This window comes from Pseudoliparis swirei, chromosome 6 (genome assembly GCF_029220125.1).
Source record: "Pseudoliparis swirei isolate HS2019 ecotype Mariana Trench chromosome 6, NWPU_hadal_v1, whole genome shotgun sequence".
Taxonomy (NCBI): domain Eukaryota; kingdom Metazoa; phylum Chordata; class Actinopteri; order Perciformes; family Liparidae; genus Pseudoliparis; species Pseudoliparis swirei.
Genome location: NC_079393.1, coordinates 4,746,772 through 4,766,733, shown reverse-complemented (window position 1 = coordinate 4,766,733; position 19,962 = coordinate 4,746,772). Strand labels below are relative to the sequence as shown.

Sequence of the window (19,962 nt, the reverse complement as noted above, 5' to 3'; positions counted from 1 at the left end):
AGTCAATGAATAGCTGAGAAATAACTTCATTAATAACTAGATTAATAAATTACTTATTTACTAGTTTGAGGCAAATTTAGTTGAATATAGACATTAAAAACAAGAGTAAGTAAGTAAAGTTTATTTATATATTGCACAAAGTGTCATAAAGTGCAGTACAGAAGTTAATTAAAACAAATTGGGAAAACAGTTAAAAGTAAAATACACAGTAGAAGATGGTGCAATAAAAAAACACAATAAAACAAAATAAGAAAAATTGAAAGACAAAAAAGATAGAGGAAAAACAGATTGTATAACCTCAATAAAAGTAATTGACGGTGCAGTAAACTCACCGATGACGGAACAATGAATAGCTAAGAAATATCTTAATTATTAACTAGATTTAGAAATGACTTATTTACCTGTTTGAGGCAGATTTAGTTGAATACAGACATTAAAAACACGAGTAAGTAAGTAAAGTGTATTTATATATTGCACTTATCACAGTCATATAGAAGTCAATTCAAACTAATTTTTCAATAACAGTTAAAAGTAAAATACACAGTAAAAGATGGTGCAATAAAAAAGAGCACAATCAAACAAAATAAGAAAAATATATAGACAAAAAAGATAAACGGGGAAAAACAGATTGTATTACTGTATAACCCAAATAAAAGTAATTGATAGAGTAAACTCACAATGAAAAGCTAATAAATAACTTAATTAATAACTCGATTAAGAAATGACTTGTTTCCCTGTTTGGGGCAGATTTAGTTGACGATAGGGGGCGGCAGAGCGCACTGACATATGATCTTATTAAATGTTAGCAAATGCTCACACAGCAGACAGAGAGCAACATCAACATTTATTTAAAGCGTTTGTCCCCTACGTATATAAATATATACATGTATTAATATATATATATATATATATATATATATACACTACCGTTCAAAAGTTTGGGATCACCCAGACAATTTCGTGTCTTCCATGAAAAATCACTTTTATTTATCAAATGAATATAAAATATAGTCAAGACATTGACAAGGTTAGAAATAATGATTAATATTTGAAGTATTAATTTTGTTCTACAAACTTCAAGCTCAAAGGAAGGCCAGTTGTATCGCTTATATCACCAGCATAACTGTTTTCAGCTGTGCTAACATAATTGCACGGGTTTTCTAATCAGACATTAGTCTTCTAAGGTGATTATCAAACACAATGTACCATTAGAACACTGGAGTGATAGTTTATGGAAATGGGCCTCTATACACCTATGGAGATATTTCATTAGAAACCAGACATTTCCACCTCGAATAGTCATTTACCACATTAACAATGTAGAGAGTGTATTTCTGATTAATTTAATGTTATCTTTATTGAAAAAATAGTGCTTTTCTTTGAAAAATAAAGTCATTTCTAAGTGATCCCAAACTTTTGAACGGTAGTGTATATATTTATATATATATATATATAAGATGCTCAAAAGCTCCCATGAGCTGATGAGAACCCGCTAACTCTGAGAGTTCTCTGACAACACGGTCATGTGATTTACTGTTAATATAATTATTACATGTATTATATTTCAGCTTTTCCAAATGACAAAAAACGAGAGAGAGAAAGAGAGAGAGCTGGAAGACGGGTTTGGACATATAGATAGAAGCTTATTTTAAGAACAGCGACATCACAAAACACAAAGTGGTTTTGAATTAATTTATTCGACATCTTCGCGTTCTCCTCCTTCCACATCGACGTTACTCATATTCGCCGAATAGTTCGTGTCTCCCTCGAGGTCCGACGTTGGCTCGGATGCGACATTTCGGATCCATCCCACGGCTCGGCCCAAACCCCAGCTTTTGGGGGCGTCGCCGAACCCGGAGGCGGGGCTGGCAGTGGGCGTGAGGGGCGGAGTCAGAGGAAAGTGCTTAGTGTGCGTATCCCAGGCGAGACCGGAGGAGGGCGGAGCGGCTCCGGGGGTCAGCGGGAGGCCGTCCGGGTCGTCGGTGCTCTGGGTCAAAAGGTCGAGGCCCAATGAGAGGCTGGTGCTTCTGCGCAGCGACGACGACTCACTGGAAGAAGAAAAAAAGAAATTAAGACACAATGAGAAGACGAGGATTCGTCTTAGAAGAGAGGAGGTACCGCTCGACTTCACTTACCCGTCGCCGTGCGTCACCTCGTCCTTCCAGGCCCGTCTGTAGAGCCGGCCCACGTCACTCGACACATGAAGGAAAAGTCTAGAAAAAGGCATCAGACAAAGTCTCGAGGAGTCTAGATTAGCACAACACCTTGTATATATACAGGACTGTCTCAGAAAATTAGAATATTGTGATAAAGTTCTTTATTTTCTGTAATGCAATTAAAAAAACAAAAATGTCATGCATTCTGGATTCATTACAAATCAACTGAAATATTGCAAGCCTTTTATTCTTTTAATATTGCTGATTATGGCTTACAGCTTAAGAAAACTCTAAAATCCTATCTCATAAAATTTTAATATTTCCTCAGACCAAGTAAAAAAAAAAGATTTATAACAGCTGAGTGTTTGTCAAGGCTCAGGAAACCCTTGCAGGTGTTTCGAGTTAATTAGACAATTCAAGTGATTTGTTTAATACCCTACTAGTATACTTTTTCATGATATTCTAATATTTAGAGATAGGATATTTGAGTTTTCTTAAGCTGTAAACCATAATCAGCAATAAATCAGAATAAAAGGCTTGCAATATTTCAGTTGATTTGTAATGAATCCAGAATGCATGACATTTTTGTTTTTTTAATTGCATTACAGAAAATAAAGAACTTCATCACAATATTCTAATTTTCTGAGACAGTCCTGTATATGAAAAAAGTACCTCTTTAGTTACTACTTATTACCTCGTCCAAGGGGGGGAATAATCTATAAAAATACTCACGTGTGACTTCAGCGAAAGCTGCAGATTGTTATTAAATGAATTGTAGTCGAGAATAAAAGTTATAATTGTGAAAAACAGACAAAGAAATAGAAGAAAAAAGGAATAGAGAGGCAGCAAGAGATGCTATCGAGCAGCTTATCGAGTATCAAAAACAAAAAAAATTGATTTGCAATCACAGCTGAAATCACATTATCCCAGTAAAATAAACTTTAAGACCATTAGCATCCATCAAAGTGTCTTTACGAATCATCTGTAGCATGTTTGAGCCTTTTTGGATCACAGGCACCAAGATGAAGAGTATTTTGAGATCCGTTTACCTTTTGGCCATAGAGTAGGCGGACTCCAGCGGCCGAGTGTATGGGACCTTCAGGTAAGAGGTCACCTGGGTCAGCAGGCCGCCGGCAGCACACGTCTCCCTGCAGGCCTCACACAGCGCTGACACACACACACACACACGGCGGATGTTACAGAACGACGTTGACTCCTCCGGCTCAGTGTGAACTACCGGTTCCTCTGGTTTGCATCACCCTATCTACCCTTCTGGATATTCACTGGGAGGTTTTCTATGAGCTGTGGATCCAGCCACCGGTGCTCTTCCTCGTGTGTCTTCACTCCCGCGTTGGACTCCTCGTCTTCAGCCGGCTGCTCACAACAAGCAGGTCCGGCTGCGTCCGTCTCCAAACTCCTCGCAGGACGCTCGCCGCTGATCATATCTGCGGATGGGCGTTTGAATTGAGACACTCGCAAGAAGCAGCTGAGGAGCCTCGCTCCACGGCGTCCTTACTGTTCTCCTGAAGGAAGCGGAGAGCGTCCGCGTAGCCGCTCTGGCAGATCTCAGCCATCGCCTGTCAAACCCAAAAGGGACTCGGTAAAGGATGCATCTAGATGTGCTTCATCGACAACACAATAGTGCACAGACGTGGTGCATCGGTATTCAAACATAGATTAGAGAGCTGGTGGATATTTAAAGTGGCAGTAACACAATCTGACCAGAAGAGGGCAGAAAGGAGACGTCGACAGAAAGAGCAACAGTTGTCTCTCAGCCGAGTTTGAGCCTGTTAAGATTTTTTATAGATACAATATCTGATTTTTGGGAAACTATAAGATGTTTTCGGGGCTGGGGGACAGAGGGTTTCTAATTCTGTACAGATTGTAACGCCCCTTGAGGCCAATGTGTGACTTCTGGGGCTAAAACGAGGGGGAAAAGATTACAAAGTGCACAGAAAACGACCAATTAAACAGCTTAACTTAAATAGTGTATTAATTATTAGATTAAAAAGGTACAGTGTGTCGAAGAATGCATTCGTATATAATCATCTTCAAAATAAGAATGTTTGTACTTTGTAATTAGCTGTTTATATTCACATAGCCGTTCGGCCATGTTTCTACGGGAGCCCGGAATGGACAAACTAAACCAAAAGCGAACTAGAAAGGTGGAGGTCGCTCCTCGTCCGGGTCTCACCTGCGGCGGCGGGGGGAAGAAGGTGCTGGTGACCCTGGACATGTTCTCCGAGTTCACATGGATGCTGACGTTGCTGAAGCGCACCTGGGGGTAATTCCCGGCGCTGGCCCGGGGGCAGAGGTCGCTCTCGCCGGCGTACGGGGAGAAGGTCGTCGTGTCCTTCCGGTGACACCGGGGCAGGTTGTCGCTCACGGCGCCGTCCACGTAATGCTGAGGGAACAGAAACGAGTCATCAGTCATCAACAGATCAGACAATAACTACATCAACATGAAGTATATTATAATCCTCTGCATCCAATAAGATTAGAGAAGAGTTTTTTTTATTGTCATTGTTGTTATATAAACACATTTTTATAAATGTTAATACAAAATAGATTTTAAAAGTCGTTACAATGTGTGAAAATCTAGTAAATTTAACTACACTAAAATTAAAATTGAAGGTTTTTTTATTCATTTAAATATCTATTCATTTGCCATATGTATTGAGAAACATATATACACATAAATGTGTATATATATACAGATATAGAGACATAAGACATATACACACACATACAGGACTGTCTCAGAAAATTAGAATATTGTGATAAAGTTCTTTATTTTCTGTAATGCAATTAAAAAAACAAAAATGTCATGCATTCTGGATTCATTACAAATCAACTGAAATATTGCAAGCCTTTTATTCTTTTAATATTGCTGATTATGGCTTACAGCTTAAGAAAACTCTAAAATCCTATCTCATAAAATTTTAATATTTCCTCAGACCAAGTTAAAAAGAAGATTTATAACAGCTGAGTGTTTGTCAAGGCTCAGGAAACCCTTGCAGGTGTTTCGAGTTAATTAGACAATTCAAGTGATTTGTTTAATACCCTAGTAGTATACTTTTTCATGATATTCTAATATTTAGAGATAGGATATTTGAGTTTTCTTAAGCTGTAAGCCATAATCAGCAATAAATCAGAATAAAAGGCTTGCAATATTTCAGTTGATTTGTAATGAATCCAGAATGCATGACATTTTTGTTTTTTTAATTGCATTACAGAAAATAAAGAACTTCATCACAATATTCTAATTTTCTGAGACAGTCCTGTATATACACATATATACACACACATATATACACACACACACATATGTAAACGCACATATATACACTTGTATACTTATATACACATATATATATATACACACTTGTATACTTTTATACACACACACATATACAGGACTGTCTCAGAAAATTAGAATATTGTGATGAAGTTCTTTATTTTCTGTAATGCAATTAAAAAAACAAAAATGTCATGCATTCTGGATTCATTACAAATCAACTGAAATATTGCAAGCCTTTTATTCTGATTTATTGCTGATTATGGCTTACAGCTTAAGAAAACTCAAATATCCTATCTCTAAATATTAGAATATCATGAAAAAGTATACTAGTAGGGTATTAAACAAATCACTTGAATTGTCTAATTAACTCGAAACACCTGCAAGGGTTTCCTGAGCCTTGACAAACACTCAGCTGTTATAAATCTTTTTTTTTACTTGGTCTGAGGAAATATTAAAATTTTATGAGATAGGATTTTAGAGTTTTCTTAAGCTGTAAGCCATAATCAGCAATATTAAAAGAATAAAAGGCTTGCAATATTTCAGTTGATTTGTAATGAATCCAAAATGCATGACATTTTTGTTTTTTTAATTGCATTACAGAAAATAAAGAACTTTATCACAATATTCTAATTTTCTGAGACAGTCCTGTATATATACACATATGTATGTATATATATACTCACTCATACATATATATACACATATATATACACAGTATATACATACACACACATATATACACTTGTATACTTATATACACATATATAGACACACTTGTATACTTATATACACACACACATATATATATCTATTTATACACACATATATACACTTTATATACACACACACACACATATATATATATATATCTATATATAGATATATATATGTATACACACACACACACATACATACTGTGCACTGGCAGAGTGTCGTTTCCCCTGAGACGGGTGGCCACCGAGTAACAAACACATGAAATGATACAGAACCTGTAACCTGTCCCGCACGGCGCCGGCCCACTCACCACGCCGCGGTACCTCGGCGGGATCACGCCGCAGTAGAAAGGAACGAAGCAGCTGCACACCAGCACCTGCAGGCGACAGGTGGATTGTTGACAGGGACTCAACCTCCCTGTGCAGACGCAACAATAGAGTCAGGGCTATTGTTCACATCCTGAAAAGGGGAATAAGTTCAGCTCCAGCCTTATTTAAAAAATGTAAATGACAACATCGAAAATCAGTGACATCAGATATGATCGTAACTTTGAAGACGATCCCTCCCCCAGCTCTGATCAAGGAGGGAACGGCCCCCTCTTACTCCTCCTACACGTCCTCCAGCAATCTGTGATGATTGCATCACAAAAGATCCTATCTAATCTCTTTGACCTCAAAAGACTTCATAAAAACATGTTTTTTAAAGGATCGGCCTCATGCCACATTGTTACATCTACCTGGATGAGCTCCTCTCTGCTGTCGAACTCGGACACAAGGACGTTCTTCCCATCCGAGACTCTGGTGAGGGACACGTGGAGCTTCCCGGAGGCCCGGACGTGGGCGTCTTCCGGGAGGCTCCGCAGCAGCGAGTCCTTCACCAGCTGCATCAGGTTGAAAGCCGGGTGCAGGGGCCCCAGTCTGTGCCTCCGGCCCTCTTTGGCCATCGTCATCAAATCGGCACAGCACAGCTCTGCACACAGGAAACACACCAGCGTGTACACACGTTTAGAAGCTCACGCACAGAAACCCTGCAGATGCACTTTCAAAATACAAGTGATTAATCATGACATCATAGGATGTTTCAAACCGTGATTCTGCGTCAACCTTTTCCTCTTTTTATTGAAAATATGTCTCAATGTCTTTGCATCTTGCCAAAACTTTATATGTCACTCGCATCAAATATTTAGGAACTGTTAAAAGCATCTACTGATGCCAGATGTTGTCTAAAAATGTTAAAATAAGAGCATCAGAGGTAAAGGACAACTCTTTATATTCACGTTTGTTATTTATACATTATATTTAATTTAGCTGACAATCCAGGGTCAAGTGTCTTGCTCAAGGACACATCGACGAGGGATTGAACCACCAACTCCCTGATTGTGAGTGAGAAATGCTAACCACTGACCCAGAGTCACTTTAGCTTTTTTTTTGGTACAAGCAAAGTGATGAAGATGAAGTCATGGAAGAGACTGATAAATACAACTTTTTAAAAAATCAATATTTTAAACTAATTAGAGGGACAACAAGAAACGAAAATGTAGAATTTAGCATTATAATGACTGTGTTGACATTGGGGGTTTATTACATTACAATGTTGTTTGGTGCACGATACATGCTGCATGACGTGTGTTATGAGAGCTCCTCACCCAGGGGGACTCCAACTGTGAGCACAGCGGCCATCAAAGCGCCTGCAGACGCTCCGTAGATCTTCGAGGCGCCTTGAATGAAACCAGGGAACCTCTCCAGGATGCAGCTGCTGGCTCCGACGTAGTAGATCCCCATGAACCCGCATCCTGCAAAGGAGAAGCTCCATTCCTTCTCCAAATCAACCATGTCCTCAGATCCCAACTAACCGGTCAAAACAACAAACAACTCGCTGCAGTGTTACATAACGAAAGTGATAACGGCTCACCGTTGGCCCCATAACTACCACGTCCCAAGGTACACCTCCAAAGGTGACAAGATAACCAAACTGTTGCGTAATTGCGCACCATTGGCTATTGGCTCAAAACAAGTCACGTGACAGCGCAAGGAGTTCGCCTGTAGTGTGCGTGTCGTGTCCAGAAAACACGAAACAAGACATATTGTTCAACTTCACATTTTAGTTGTAACTTTTTTTCCAAAATGAGCATCCCGATGGTGGACTTTGGCGCGTGCAGCCTGAGCGAGGAAGAGGTGGGCGACGAGCAGAAGATGCACGCGCTGGGCAAACAGCTGGAATCCACTTTCACTGGAGTTGGATTCGTGTGTCTGAAGAACACTGGGATCACCCAGGAGGAGGTGAGAAGTCCTGACTGAAGGAACCAGATGGAGCATCAACAAAGTTGGATTATTATCATGTGTGTGGATTAATATGAATGTGTGTTGCGTTTTACTGCTGCGCGTGTTAATTTGAACTCCTTTAATAAATAGTGTCGGGTAGTTTAACAGCCATGTTTTCAGCTTTGTGGTGATGCATTTTCCAGCTGGTCTGTTTTTATTCCACTTTTATTTTGATTGTTTTATTCTATGTCACAATAAATAAGTGATTCTGATTATGCATGCCTATAATAAAAAAAGTCGTGGAGAGTTCCCTCAACACATAAAATAACATAAAGTGGAGTAGATGTATAACGTCCTATAACATGTGAAGACTGGAGCAGAGTACCGTGAGTGTTGCAGTGACGTGTCTTGTTGCCGTGGACAGGTGAACGCTGTCATGGCCGTCTCCAAGACCTTCTTCCTGCAGCCAGAGGAGGAGAAGAAACCCTTCAGCAGGAAAAGCTTCGCCGACAATCCCAACCACGGCTGGGTGCAGCTGGAGACCGAGAGGTCCGGACGACGGAATATTAACCGAACACAAACACACGTCTCCGCAGTTTAGTTGTTGAGAAATGAAATAACGGCGTTTTTTGTTTGTTGTTTTTGTTTTTCAGGACGAATCGCGCTTGCCCTGCAGACTTAAAGGAGTCCTTCAACGTTACTTTAATCCGTCCTGACATTGTAAAGTTTGATTGTTCTTAATTTTAACAAAGCATGACTTAGTCTGGAGGTCAAAGTTCAAGTTACTCTAAAATATCTCTCCTTCATTGATGGATTATACTGCCGGTACTACAGCTGATCTATAGCAGTCTGACTGTAACGCTATGTGCTTGTTGCCCCTCTGCATGTTCATCACAGAGCAGAGGTTATTCTTTAGGTGACCTGTTGAACCCATCAATATATATCTGATCCCTAATCAGTGAGTTCTCTCCCTCTGCGTAGGAATGGCCGTCGGGCGCCGTGGAAGGGTTCCAGGAGATCCAGACGACGTTCTTCCGCCGCTGTAAGGAGCTGAGTCTGCGGGTGCTGAGGGTGATGGCCCTCAGCCTGGGTCTGGACCCCCAGGTGTTCCTGAGCGCGCACCGCTTCATAGGAGGTACGTACCCATCATGACCGTCGGTGCATCAGAGCACGCCTTCCAAGCGGCCTTAACCGTAACCCTAACCTTTTTTCGGGGGGGAAAAAGGGAAGAAAGTTGTTGTGTTTTAAAAAACCTTCCATCTTCGTCATCCAACAAGTCAAACGCCTTTTCTCTCTGATCGACATCTCTTTTATATCGCCCCCCTGGGGAGATATTCTCTTCTCATTGGTTCAACTGTCCAGGTAAAACATTGGTCCAAAGTCGCTCATTGGCTGAGCCGTCTGTCCGTCGGGGTTGTAAGCGTGTCCACGCCCCGTAACACTTAAAGTCATCCATCCTCCTCTGGGCCATTTTGTTCTCTGCTGCTCCGAACGGCATCGAAGGGGTCCTTCAGGGTTCCTCTTCGTCTGCTACCCCCTTCTCTCTCTCCATACCAGGTGTGACATTCCTCAGAGACACAAGCATCTGCCTGTCTGTTACCAATACATGTTCAAACCTCACACAAAGACTTTCCTTCCTCTTAAGTTTCCCAATCCAAAGACATTATTTAATAATACAGTATGCTATCAAACAATCTACACAGATATCCTTTAATAGGGTAGTAAATCACCAAACAATAATGTACACATAGATATTATTTAATGTGTGAAGTTATAGCAAATCAGCAAATCCCAATGTAGTCAGTATAGTCATTTATCAACAGAGGAGGATCCCTCTCCAGGATGGACAGAACAATAGATGTCATGTGACCAGAAGGAATCATTACAGAGTTACAACACATTCAATGAGTATGACGGAGTGTATAAATAGTTCCTAGAAGGCATGGACCACGATGCAGACCTCCATGATCCATCAGGCAGATGGAGGTAGAGAGGAGGAGTGGGCGGAGCATCAGCAGGGCCATGGCATCAGACCCAGCCAGGTCCAATGGACCCTATGAGACGTGAAGTCACAAGGACTCCGGGGGGGAAGCAGAGTTAATAATGTGCAATGGAGAAATGAAAATGTATGAAAAGTTTATGGAGTGTTCCCTGATAATATTGCCCAAAGGAAGCAGATATAAGGTAAATAAAAATGGTCCGAGCACAGAACCTTGTGGAACTCCGTGACTAACGTTGGTGGTCATCGAGGTCATCGTTTACAATTACAAACTGAGATCGATCTGATAAATAGGATATAAAGCAACAGTGCGGTGTCTGGGATGCAAATCGACTGATCCAGTGTCGAACGCAGCACTAAGGTCTAACAAGACCAGTAGAAATGAGTCCTTTATCAGCACTAAGGTCTAACAAGACCAGTAGAGAGATGAGTCCTTTATCAGCACTAAGGTCTAACAAGACCAGTAGAGATGAGTCCTTTATCAGCACTAAGGTCTAACAAGACCAGTACAGAGATGAGTCCTTTATCAGCACTAAGGTCTAACAAGACCAGTAGAGATGAGTCCTTTATCAGCACTAAGGTCTAACAAGACCAGTACAGAGATGAGTCCTTTATCAGCACTAAGGTCTAACAAGACCAGTACAGAGATGAGTCCTTTATCAGCACGAAGGTCTAACAAGACCAGTAGAGATAAGTCCTTTATCAGCACTAAGGTCTAACAAGACCAGTACAGAGATGAGTCCTTTATCAGCACTAAGGTCTAACAAGACCAGTACAGAGATGAGTCCTTTATCAGCACTAAGGTCTAACAAGACCAGTACAGAGATGAGTCCTTTATCAGCACGAAGGTCTAACAAGACCAGTAGAGATGAGTCCTTTATCAGGACTAAGGTCTAACAAGACCAGTATAGAGATGAGTCCTTTATCAGCACTAAGGTCTAACAAGACCAGTAGAGATGAGTCCTTTATCAGCACTAAGGTCTAACAAGACCAGTACAGAGATGAGTCCTTTATCAGCACTAAGGTCTAACAAGACCAGTACAGAGATGAGTCCTTTATCAGCACGAAGGTCTAACAAGACCAGTAGAGATAAGTCCTTTATCAGCACTAAGGTCTAACAAGACCAGTACAGAGATGAGTCCTTTATCAGCACGAAGGTCTAACAAGACCAGTACAGAGATGAGTCCTTTATCAGCACTAAGGTCTAACAAGACCAGTAGAGATGAGTCCTTTATCAGGACTAAGGTCTAACAAGACCAGTATAGAGATGAGTCCTTTATCAGCACTAAGGTCTAACAAGACCAGTAGAGATGAGTCCTTTATCAGCACTAAGGTCTAACAAGACCAGTAGAGATGAGTCCTTTATCAGCACTAAGGTCTAACAAGACCAGTAGAGAGATGAGTCCTTTATCAACACTAAGGTCTAACAAGACCAGTAGAGATGAGTCCTTTATCAACACTAAGGTCTAACAAGACCAGTAGAGATGAGTCCTTTATCAGCACTAAGGTCTAACAAGACCAGTACAGAGATGAGTCCTTTATCAGCACTAAGGTCTAACAAGACCAGTACAGAGATGAGTCCTTTATCAGCACGAAGGTCTAACAAGACCAGTAGAGATGAGTCCTTTATCAGGACTAAGGTCTAACAAGACCAGTATAGAGATGAGTCCTTTATCAGCACTAAGGTCTAACAAGACCAGTAGAGATGAGTCCTTTATCAGCACTAAGGTCTAACAAGACCAGTACAGAGATGAGTCCTTTATCAGCACTAAGGTCTAACAAGACCAGTACAGAGATGAGTCCTTTATCAGCACGAAGGTCTAACAAGACCAGTAGAGATAAGTCCTTTATCAGCACTAAGGTCTAACAAGACCAGTACAGAGATGAGTCCTTTATCAGCACGAAGGTCTAACAAGATCAGTACAGAGATGAGTCCTTTATCAGCACTAAGGTCTAACAAGACCAGTAGAGATGAGTCCTTTATCAGGACTAAGGTCTAACAAGACCAGTATAGAGATGAGTCCTTTATCAGCACTAAGGTCTAACAAGACCAGTAGAGATGAGTCCTTTATCAGCACTAAGGTCTAACAAGACCAGTAGAGATGAGTCCTTTATCAGCACTAAGGTCTAACAAGACCAGTACAGAGATGAGTCCTTTATCAACACTAAGGTCTAACAAGACCAGTAGAGAGATGAGTCCTTTATCAACACTAAGGTCTAACAAGACCAGTAGAGAGATGAGTCCTTTATCAGCACTAAGGTCTAACAAGACCAGTACAGAGATGAGTCCTTTATCAGCACTAAGGTCTAACAAGACCAGTACAGAGATGAGTCCTTTATCAGCACGAAGGTCTAACAAGACCAGTAGAGATGAGTCCTTTATCAGGACTAAGGTCTAACAAGACCAGTATAGAGATGAGTCCTTTATCAGCACTAAGGTCTAACCAGACCAGTAGAGATGAGTCCTTTATCAGCACTAAGGTCTAACAAGACCAGTACAGAGATGAGTCCTTTATCAGCACGAAGGTCTAACAAGACCAGTACAGAGATGAGTCCTTTATCAGGACTAAGGTCTAACAAGACCAGTAGAGATGAGTCCTTTATCAGGACTAAGGTCTAACAAGACCAGTATAGAGATGAGTCCTTTATCAGCACTAAGGTCTAACAAGACCAGTAGAGATGAGTCCTTTATCAGCACTAAGGTCTAACTAGACCAGTACAGAGATGAGTCCTTTATCAGCACGAAGGTCTAACAAGACCAGTAGAGATAAGTCCTTTATCAGCACTAAGGTCTAACAAGACCAGTACAGAGATGAGTCCTTTATCAGCACGAAGGTCTAACAAGACCAGTACAGAGATGAGTCCTTTATCAGGACTAAGGTCTAACAAGACCAGTAGAGATAAGTCCTTTATCAGCACTAAGGTCTAACAAGACCAGTACAGAGATGAGTCCTTTATCAGGACTAAGGTCTAACAAGACCAGTACAGAGATGAGTCCTTTATCAGGACTAAGGTCTAACAAGACCAGTAGAGATGAGTCCTTTATCAGGACTAAGGTCTAACAAGACCAGTATAGAGATGAGTCCTTTATCAGCACTAAGGTCTAACAAGACCAGTAGAGATGAGTCCTTTATCAGCACTAAGGTCTAACAAGACCAGTAGAGATGAATCCTTTATCAGCACTAAGGTCTAACAAGACCAGTATAGAGATGAGTCCTTTATCTGATGCCATTAGGAGGTCATTTGTAATTTTCGCCAGTGCTGTCTCGGTGGTGTTTTCTAAATCCTGACAACCTCCTCAAATAAACTATTATGATGTAGAAAGTCACACAACTGGTGTGCGACCACTTTCTCAAGGATCTTGGAGAGGAACGGAAGGTGAGATATTGGTCTGTAGTTAGCCAACACCTCTGGATCCAGAGTGATGTAACACTTATGCCAGAGCCATGACTCCAATAATAATGAATATGGATCTGAGGCGCGATGTAAATGTTTATGAAACTAACAAACCGGTGTCGTTGTGTCTCCTCCAAGCTGAAGGGAATAACTCGACCCTGCGTTCGCTGTACTACCCGCCGGTAAACCGCGAGACCGTGAAGGAGGATCAGGTGCGATGTGGGGAGCATTCAGACTACAGCAGCATCACGCTGTTGTTCAGCACCTCCGAGGGTCTGCAGGTAACACCAGAATCACCAAAACGGGACATTTGCTCATGTATTTATTAATTCAATTACATTCAGTTTGTATAGCCCAATATCACAAATTAGGAATTTGCCTCAGAGGGCTTTACAATCTGTACACATATGACATCCATGACCTTTGACCTAAAAAAAAAAGTGAAGAAACCTCCAGGAGAGCAACAGAGGAGGATCCCCCTCGAGGATAGACGGATGCAAGAGATGTCATGTGACCAGAAGGAATCATTACAGAGTTACAACACATTCAATAAGTATGACAGAGTGTATGAATAGTTGGTAGTAGGCATGGACCATGATTCAGACCTCCACGATCCATGAGACAGATGGAGGTAGAGAGGAGGAGTGGAGGAGTGGAGGGGGGTGGGCAGGGCGCACGGTGTAAGGAATGAAATCCACCTGACGGCCTCCTTCACCTCCAGGTGCAGAGGCGTTCGGGTGAATTCATGGACGTCCCCTACGTGCCCGGAACGGTTCTCATCAACATCGCCGACATTATGCAGCGCTGGACCAGCGACCGCTTTGTCTCCGTGGTGAGTTCAGGGGACTTTTATCTCAAGGAAAAACCTCGAACAAAGCGTATTTGAGTGACAAAATAAATAAAAAATGGTATATAATTAGTTTAGCCACAATAATTCTGTATTGTGAGTAATGGTTGTCCGGCTCTCTCTCCCTCAGGTCCACAGGGTGTTGCTGCCCCCTGCTGGAGACTCCAGCACACGTCAGTCTCTGGCCTTCTTCGTGCAGCCGGACGACGAGGCTCTGATCACGTGCTGCGACGGCTCCAACAGATACCCTCCGGTCACCGGGCGAGACCACTTCGCCGAGCGCCTCACGGGCTTGTATTGACCTGAATGTCCATCCAGATATCTAAGAAGAAGATATCACAAAAGGTTTTTTTAAATGTGGTCACTTTAAATAAACTTTGTTCATTCTGCGTTTTGCCTTTTTTTGGTGGGGAAAGTTAACTACACTCAAAATACGAGTGTTGGGTCAAAAGGTCGAGGCCCAATGAGTTCGCTGTACTACCCGCCGGTAAACCGCGAGACCGTGAAGGAGGATCAGGTGCGATGTGGGGAGCATTCAGACTACGGCAGCATCACGCTGTTGTTCAGCACCTCCGAGGGTCTGCAGGTAACACCAGAATCACCAAAAAACATTTTCTTAGGTATTTATTAGCACATGTAGGGAAGGCAATCCACCTGACCGCCTCCTTCACCTCCGGGTGCAGAGGCGTTCGCGTGAATTCATGGACGTCCCCTACGTGCCCGGAACGGTTCTCATCAACATCGCCGACCTGATGCAGCGCTGGACCAGCGACCGCTTTGTCTCCGCGGTGAGTTCAGAGGACGTTTAGCTATACTTATTTGTAATTATGAAAAGGGCAGAGTGCGTGTGCAAGGTAACTCAAGGTCAAACTGGTAGACGAGAGGTCAAAGGTCAGCCAAGGTGCTGGGCAGCGTTACAAAATGCTGTTCCCAGCACACCTCTACGACTATTAACGGAGAATGATGCAATAGGCATATTTTATTATGTAAATAATACACTTGATAATCACGCCTTAAACTACACTTTTTTTACAGTCATGTTTACAGACTCTCTCTCTCCCGACACTCGTATTTTGATTGTCGTTAATTTGCCCCTCCAAAAAAAGAAAATTTTCTGTATATTGCGATAATAGAGTGAATTATGTTCTTATCATTTTTTTCGATAATTCTTTTATTTAACATGTGAGTAATCGGTGGTTTTCCTCCCTCTCTCCCTCAGGTCCACAGGGTGTTGCTGCCCCCTGCTGGAGACTCCAGCACACGTCAGTCTCTGGCCTTCCTCTTGCAGCCGGACGACGAGGCTCTGATCACGTGCTGCGACGGCTCCAACAGATACCCTCCGATCACCGGGGGAGACTACCTCGCCGAGCGCTTCAGTCGTACGTACTGAGTCAGCAGGCGTAGGTTTGCATGTGGTCTCGTGGGACGAGTCACGACCAAAGTTTGGGAAAAGACTCAATTGTCCCGACCAATATGTCGTTAATTTGAATTTCCTGTTAGAAAAATGTATTTCGCAAACTCATTCGTATTATTATCTATATGCTATGTTCGTCGCTGTAGAAATAGATTAATAGAAAATAGGTCGTATATAGACACTTTAGAATCGAGTGACCGTGTTAACTGGCGACTTTCGGCCGAATGAGTCTGTTGTTGTTATTATTATTATTATTATTATCTGCCCGCAGCACTGTCCGGTGTGAGCTGGGTTGGGTGCTGGGTGTGGGGGTGATGGGTAGGGTGCTGGAAGGGGTGCTGGGTGTGGGGGTGATGGAGGAAACCGCTCTGGGTTAAAAGCTGTTCCTCAGCCTGTTAGTCCGGGTTTTAATATTCATGAATCTTCTTCCTGATGGCGGAGGAACAAACAGAGAATCTGACCTCGAAGTCGACACGTTTGGATTGTGAATTATTTGATGATGAAGAATTTTTTTTAAAAAGTCTGTTCCATAAAACCTGAACCTATTCATATTTGGGCTTGAGGCCAATGTGTGACTTCTGGGGCTGAAACGAGGGGGAAAAGATTACAAAGTGCACAGAAAACGACCAATTAAAGTATTTAACCTGCATCGTAACAACTTAAATAGTGTATTAATTATTATATTAAAAGGGTACAGTGTGTAGGAGAATGCGTTCGTATGTAATGCTCCTCAAAATAAGAATGTTTGTACTTTGTAATTAGCTGTTTATATTCACATAGCCGTTCGGCTATGTTTCTACGGGAGCCCGGAATGGACAAACTAAACAAAAAGCGAACTAGAAAGGTGGAGGTCGCTCCTCGTCCGGGTCTCACCTGCGGCGGCGGGGGGAAGAAGGTGCTGGTGACCCTGGACATGTTCTCCGAGTTCACCTGGATGCTGACGTTGCTGAAGCGCACCTGGTGGTAATTCCCGGCGCTGGCCCGGGGGCAGAGGTCGCTCTCGCCGGCGTACGGGGAGAAGGTGGTCGTGTCCTTCCGGTGACACCGGGGCAGGTTGTCGCTCACGGCGCCGTCCACGTAATGCTGACGGAACAGAAACGAGTCATCAGTCATCAACAGATCAGACAATAACTACATCAACATGAAGTATACATTTATTCTGGCTCTCGACGAAGGCGGTCGCATTTTCTCTCCCTCTCCTCCCCATGACCTTCCCCTCCCTGCTTGGCTTCTCTCGTCCTGTCTTGTCTGTCTCTATACTTGAGTGACTCTCCCCGCATCGCTCTTCGAACTAAAACTATGGACCGATCAACTGGTCTCTCAACGAAATTGACACCGTCTTCTCGACGAGAAGCTTGGGTTCGGGGGAACCTGCCCGTCCTGCCGGGACGTTGCAGCTGGTTACACGATGGACGCGTGGGAGCGTTGGCGTGTCGTGTGCCTTGCAGCCCTTTCCGTGGAGGACGTAGATGACATCTACCTATTCGGAACTATGATTACAGGATTTCTGCTGTTTGGATTTGGCGTTGCCCTGGTTTATCGGAAAATTAAGGAAACGGTGACAGCCGTTAAAAGCCCCCTAAGGCTGCCCGACGAAATTGGATTGATTTAATGGGAGGAAAGTGGTGGAATAGTAGGTGCGCAAATTGGATGTAGCTGCTGGAAGACCAAACAATCCCAATCTTATCTGCTTTCGGCTCCCTCAACCAGAACGGGCCTTGGCCAAGGCCGTTACTGGAACAACAACTCCCCTGAAGATCGCTGAAGTGAGAACCTCTCTCATTCCCTTCCCCCTATCCACAGACACCTGTGGTTGTTTTCTCCCCAGGACATTTCAAGGCTATCTCCATGGCAACGACCATCTTGCGGACTGAGAACTCTGTCTGTTGTGGCCTGGGGGAGGACGACATACCGGGCCACGCACACACGAACTCTACACACACACTGATATGCATTCACTACCCTCACCCCCATCCCACGCCTTCGTCTGCTTTATGCCCCCAGTGTGGTCTACTGGCGCTCTAACGGGCTGCCAGATGGCTGGCTGCCTGTCTACGCTGGTTACCTTCCGCCCCCCGACGGCTGAGCTCTTTATAAAAGTTAGTCTTTTCTAACCACCGTTCTGCCCCCACGGGTCACGAGGCATACATTTTTTTTGTCAGGACTTGAGCCACCTTTCCTGGGTACACAACAGGTACCATGTCACTCAAAGTACCCAGGACTTGAGCCACCTTACAGGTAACATGTCACTCAAAGTACCCAGGACTTGAGCCACCTTTCCTGGGTACACAACAGGTAACATGTCACTCAAAGTACCCAGGACTTGAGCCACCTTGTACCCAGGACTTGAGCCACCTTTCCTGGGTACACAACACAAAGTACCCAGGACTTGAGCCACCTTTCCTGGGTACAGAACAGGTAACATGTCACCAAAGTACCCAGGACTTGAGCCACCTTGATCCAGGAGGATCGGGGACAGTGAGGGTCACCAGGCATACATCACATACAAGGCCGGACCACCAGGAGGATTGGGGACAGTGAGGGTCACCAGGCAACCACCAGGAGTGACTATACTGGGGTCAAAGATCCAGGGAGGATTGGGGACAGTGAGGAGGATTGGGGGACCACCAGGAGTGACTATACTGGTGCGTGTCAGTCAAAGATCCAGGGTGACTGGGGGGGACAAAAAAAAAAATGCATTGGTCTGTGGGGCCTCTGGAGCTTACTCCATGGAGTTAAAACCCTCTAATTTTTTTTTTTTGTTCGGCCCCTATGGTTTTAACTCAGGGCAGTGCTTAAGTTTGGGGTCCGCCTTTCCCCGGGTGACAGTCACTGTCCCCAATCCTCCCTGGATCTTACCCAAGTAAAGTCACTATCAGTTATCCTCCATGGTTCTTTGAGAGGGATTTGACTAACATTTACCCAAGTATAGAGTCCTTTGTATGGGTGGAAGATGGTCACTTTAGCATGCAAGTACCCAGGTTTTGGGCACCTTTTCTGGGTACAAAACAGGAGAAATCTTATAATAACCAGTGTCACTTGATGCCCTGAACTAATAACTCCACCTGATCTCTGTGTGGGAGGACCATGGTCAATTTAGCATGCATGTACCCAGGTTTTGGGCACCTTTTCTGGGTACAAAACAGGAGAAATCCCCTTACAATAACCAGTGTCACTTGATGCCCTGAACTAATAACTCCACCTGATCTCTGTGTGGAGGACCATGGTCAATTTAGCATGCAAGTACCCAGGATTTGGGAACCTTTTCTGGGTACAAAACAGGAGAAATCCCCTTATAATAACCAGTGTCACTTGATGCCCTGAACTACTGAACTGATCTCTGTGTGAGGACCATGGTCACTTTAGCATGCATGTACCCAGGATTTGGGCACCTTTTCTGGGTACAAAGATGCCCTGAACTACTAACTCCAACTGATCTCTGTGTGGGAGGACCATGGTCAATTTAGCATGACAAAACAGGAGAAAGTATGCCAAATGACAGTTTAATGAACTGTGTCATTTGGCATACATCTTCATGGCCGCCGTATGCCAATTAACTTTGGCTCTACTACGGAGGAAGATGGTCAATTTGCAAGAAAACTACCCAGGATCGCGATTCCTCCTAGGTGCACATCAGTAAAAGTGGTCTGAGTCTATGGTAATATTCACTTTTAAAAGTTTTACTGATTAGCATGTGGCTTCTAGCGATTTTGCTAACATGCTCCAAAATGCTTGAAATTGAAACCACAGAGTCCCCAGGGTGGCGTGACTAACATACTCAAAGAACTAAGCTCTAGACCCTTCATAAGAGGTACTTTAGCATGTAACTTCCGGTTTAGCATGTAAAACGTCCAAAATGCTTGAAAATGAAACG

At 43.1% G+C, this 19,962-nt stretch overlaps 3 protein-coding genes and 1 long non-coding RNA gene across 12 annotated transcripts in view; 2 read left to right on the top strand and 2 right to left on the bottom strand.

Annotated features, from left to right (window-relative positions):
- Positions 1–1,678: 1,678 nt before the first annotated feature.
- On the bottom strand, positions 1,679–8,888 carry LOC130194671 (patatin-like phospholipase domain-containing protein 2). Of its 2 annotated transcripts, XM_056415704.1 has the most exons (10): positions 8,818–8,888; positions 7,817–7,963; positions 6,908–7,140; positions 6,482–6,547; positions 4,351–4,560; positions 3,673–3,733; positions 3,425–3,601; positions 3,206–3,323; positions 2,136–2,213; positions 1,679–2,048 (listed from the first exon to the last, which is right to left on the bottom strand). In XM_056415704.1, exons 2-10 carry the CDS (start codon positions 7,950–7,952, stop codon positions 1,694–1,696), a joined length of 1,434 nt encoding a protein of 477 aa, XP_056271679.1. In that variant the 5' UTR covers positions 7,953–7,963; positions 8,818–8,888; the 3' UTR covers positions 1,679–1,693. The 2 variants fall into 2 exon arrangements, with proteins under 2 accessions (XP_056271679.1, XP_056271678.1); XM_056415703.1 differs by lacking the exon at positions 8,818–8,888 and having other exon boundaries at positions 7,817–8,184.
- On the top strand, positions 8,212–16,639 carry LOC130194672 (uncharacterized). 2 transcript variants are annotated; one of them, XM_056415707.1, is made up of 7 exons: positions 8,212–8,450; positions 8,857–8,981; positions 9,086–9,152; positions 9,414–9,567; positions 13,966–14,108; positions 14,549–14,659; positions 15,894–16,639. In XM_056415707.1, the coding sequence occupies exons 1-7, from the start codon at positions 8,295–8,297 to the stop codon at positions 16,062–16,064; spliced, it is 927 nt and encodes a 308-aa protein (XP_056271682.1). In that variant the 5' UTR covers positions 8,212–8,294; the 3' UTR covers positions 16,065–16,639. The 2 variants fall into 2 exon arrangements, with proteins under 2 accessions (XP_056271682.1, XP_056271681.1); XM_056415706.1 differs by lacking the exon at positions 15,894–16,639 and adding an exon at positions 14,805–15,063.
- LOC130194673 (patatin-like phospholipase domain-containing protein 2) overlaps positions 10,175–19,962 on the bottom strand; it is a 26,218-nt gene continuing 16,430 nt past the window's right edge. Inside the window, exons 4-5 of one of the 3 annotated variants that reach the window (XM_056415710.1) lie at positions 16,962–17,171; positions 10,175–10,510 (exon numbers count right to left, since the gene is read on the bottom strand). In XM_056415710.1, coding sequence (XP_056271685.1) covers positions 10,502–10,510; positions 16,962–17,171 — 219 coding nt within the window. In that variant the 3' untranslated portion in view covers positions 10,175–10,501. Of the gene's footprint in view, positions 10,511–16,594; positions 16,673–16,737; positions 17,172–19,962 lie in introns of those variants that run through there. The other 2 variants (XM_056415709.1, XM_056415708.1) reach the window with 2 other exon arrangements.
- Positions 10,520–13,959, top strand: LOC130194675 (uncharacterized). Of its 5 annotated transcripts, none has more exons than XR_008831932.1 (3): positions 10,520–10,923; positions 10,969–12,337; positions 12,383–13,959. It is a non-coding gene; the product is annotated as an uncharacterized LOC130194675 (long non-coding RNA). The 5 variants fall into 5 exon arrangements; XR_008831935.1 differs by having other exon boundaries at positions 10,520–11,410; positions 11,634–12,337; XR_008831933.1 differs by having other exon boundaries at positions 10,520–11,588; positions 11,634–12,337.

What these genes read in the sequence shown, in the direction of transcription:
- LOC130194671 (XM_056415703.1), bottom strand. Translation starts at nt 8,003, where the DNA reads ATGGTTGATTTGGAGAAGGAATGGAGCTTCTCCTTTGCAGGATGCGGG. An exon ending in CCCAGTGAATATCCAGAAGG is followed by an intron (nt 3,324 to 3,424) that starts GTAGATAGGGTG and finishes TGTGTGTGTCAG; the next exon opens with CGCTGTGTGAGGCCTGCAGG. An exon ending in GAGGTGACGCACGGCGACGG is followed by an intron (nt 2,049 to 2,135) that starts GTAAGTGAAGTC and finishes TTCTTCTTCCAG; the next exon opens with TGAGTCGTCGTCGCTGCGCA.
- LOC130194672 (XM_056415707.1), top strand. Translation starts at nt 8,295, where the DNA reads ATGAGCATCCCGATGGTGGACTTTGGCGCGTGCAGCCTGAGCGAGGAA. An exon ending in GCACCTCCGAGGGTCTGCAG is followed by an intron (nt 14,109 to 14,548) that starts GTAACACCAGAA and finishes CTTCACCTCCAG; the next exon opens with GTGCAGAGGCGTTCGGGTGA. An exon ending in GCGACCGCTTTGTCTCCGTG is followed by an intron (nt 14,660 to 15,893) that starts GTGAGTTCAGGG and finishes TCTCTCCCTCAG; the next exon opens with GTCCACAGGGTGTTGCTGCC.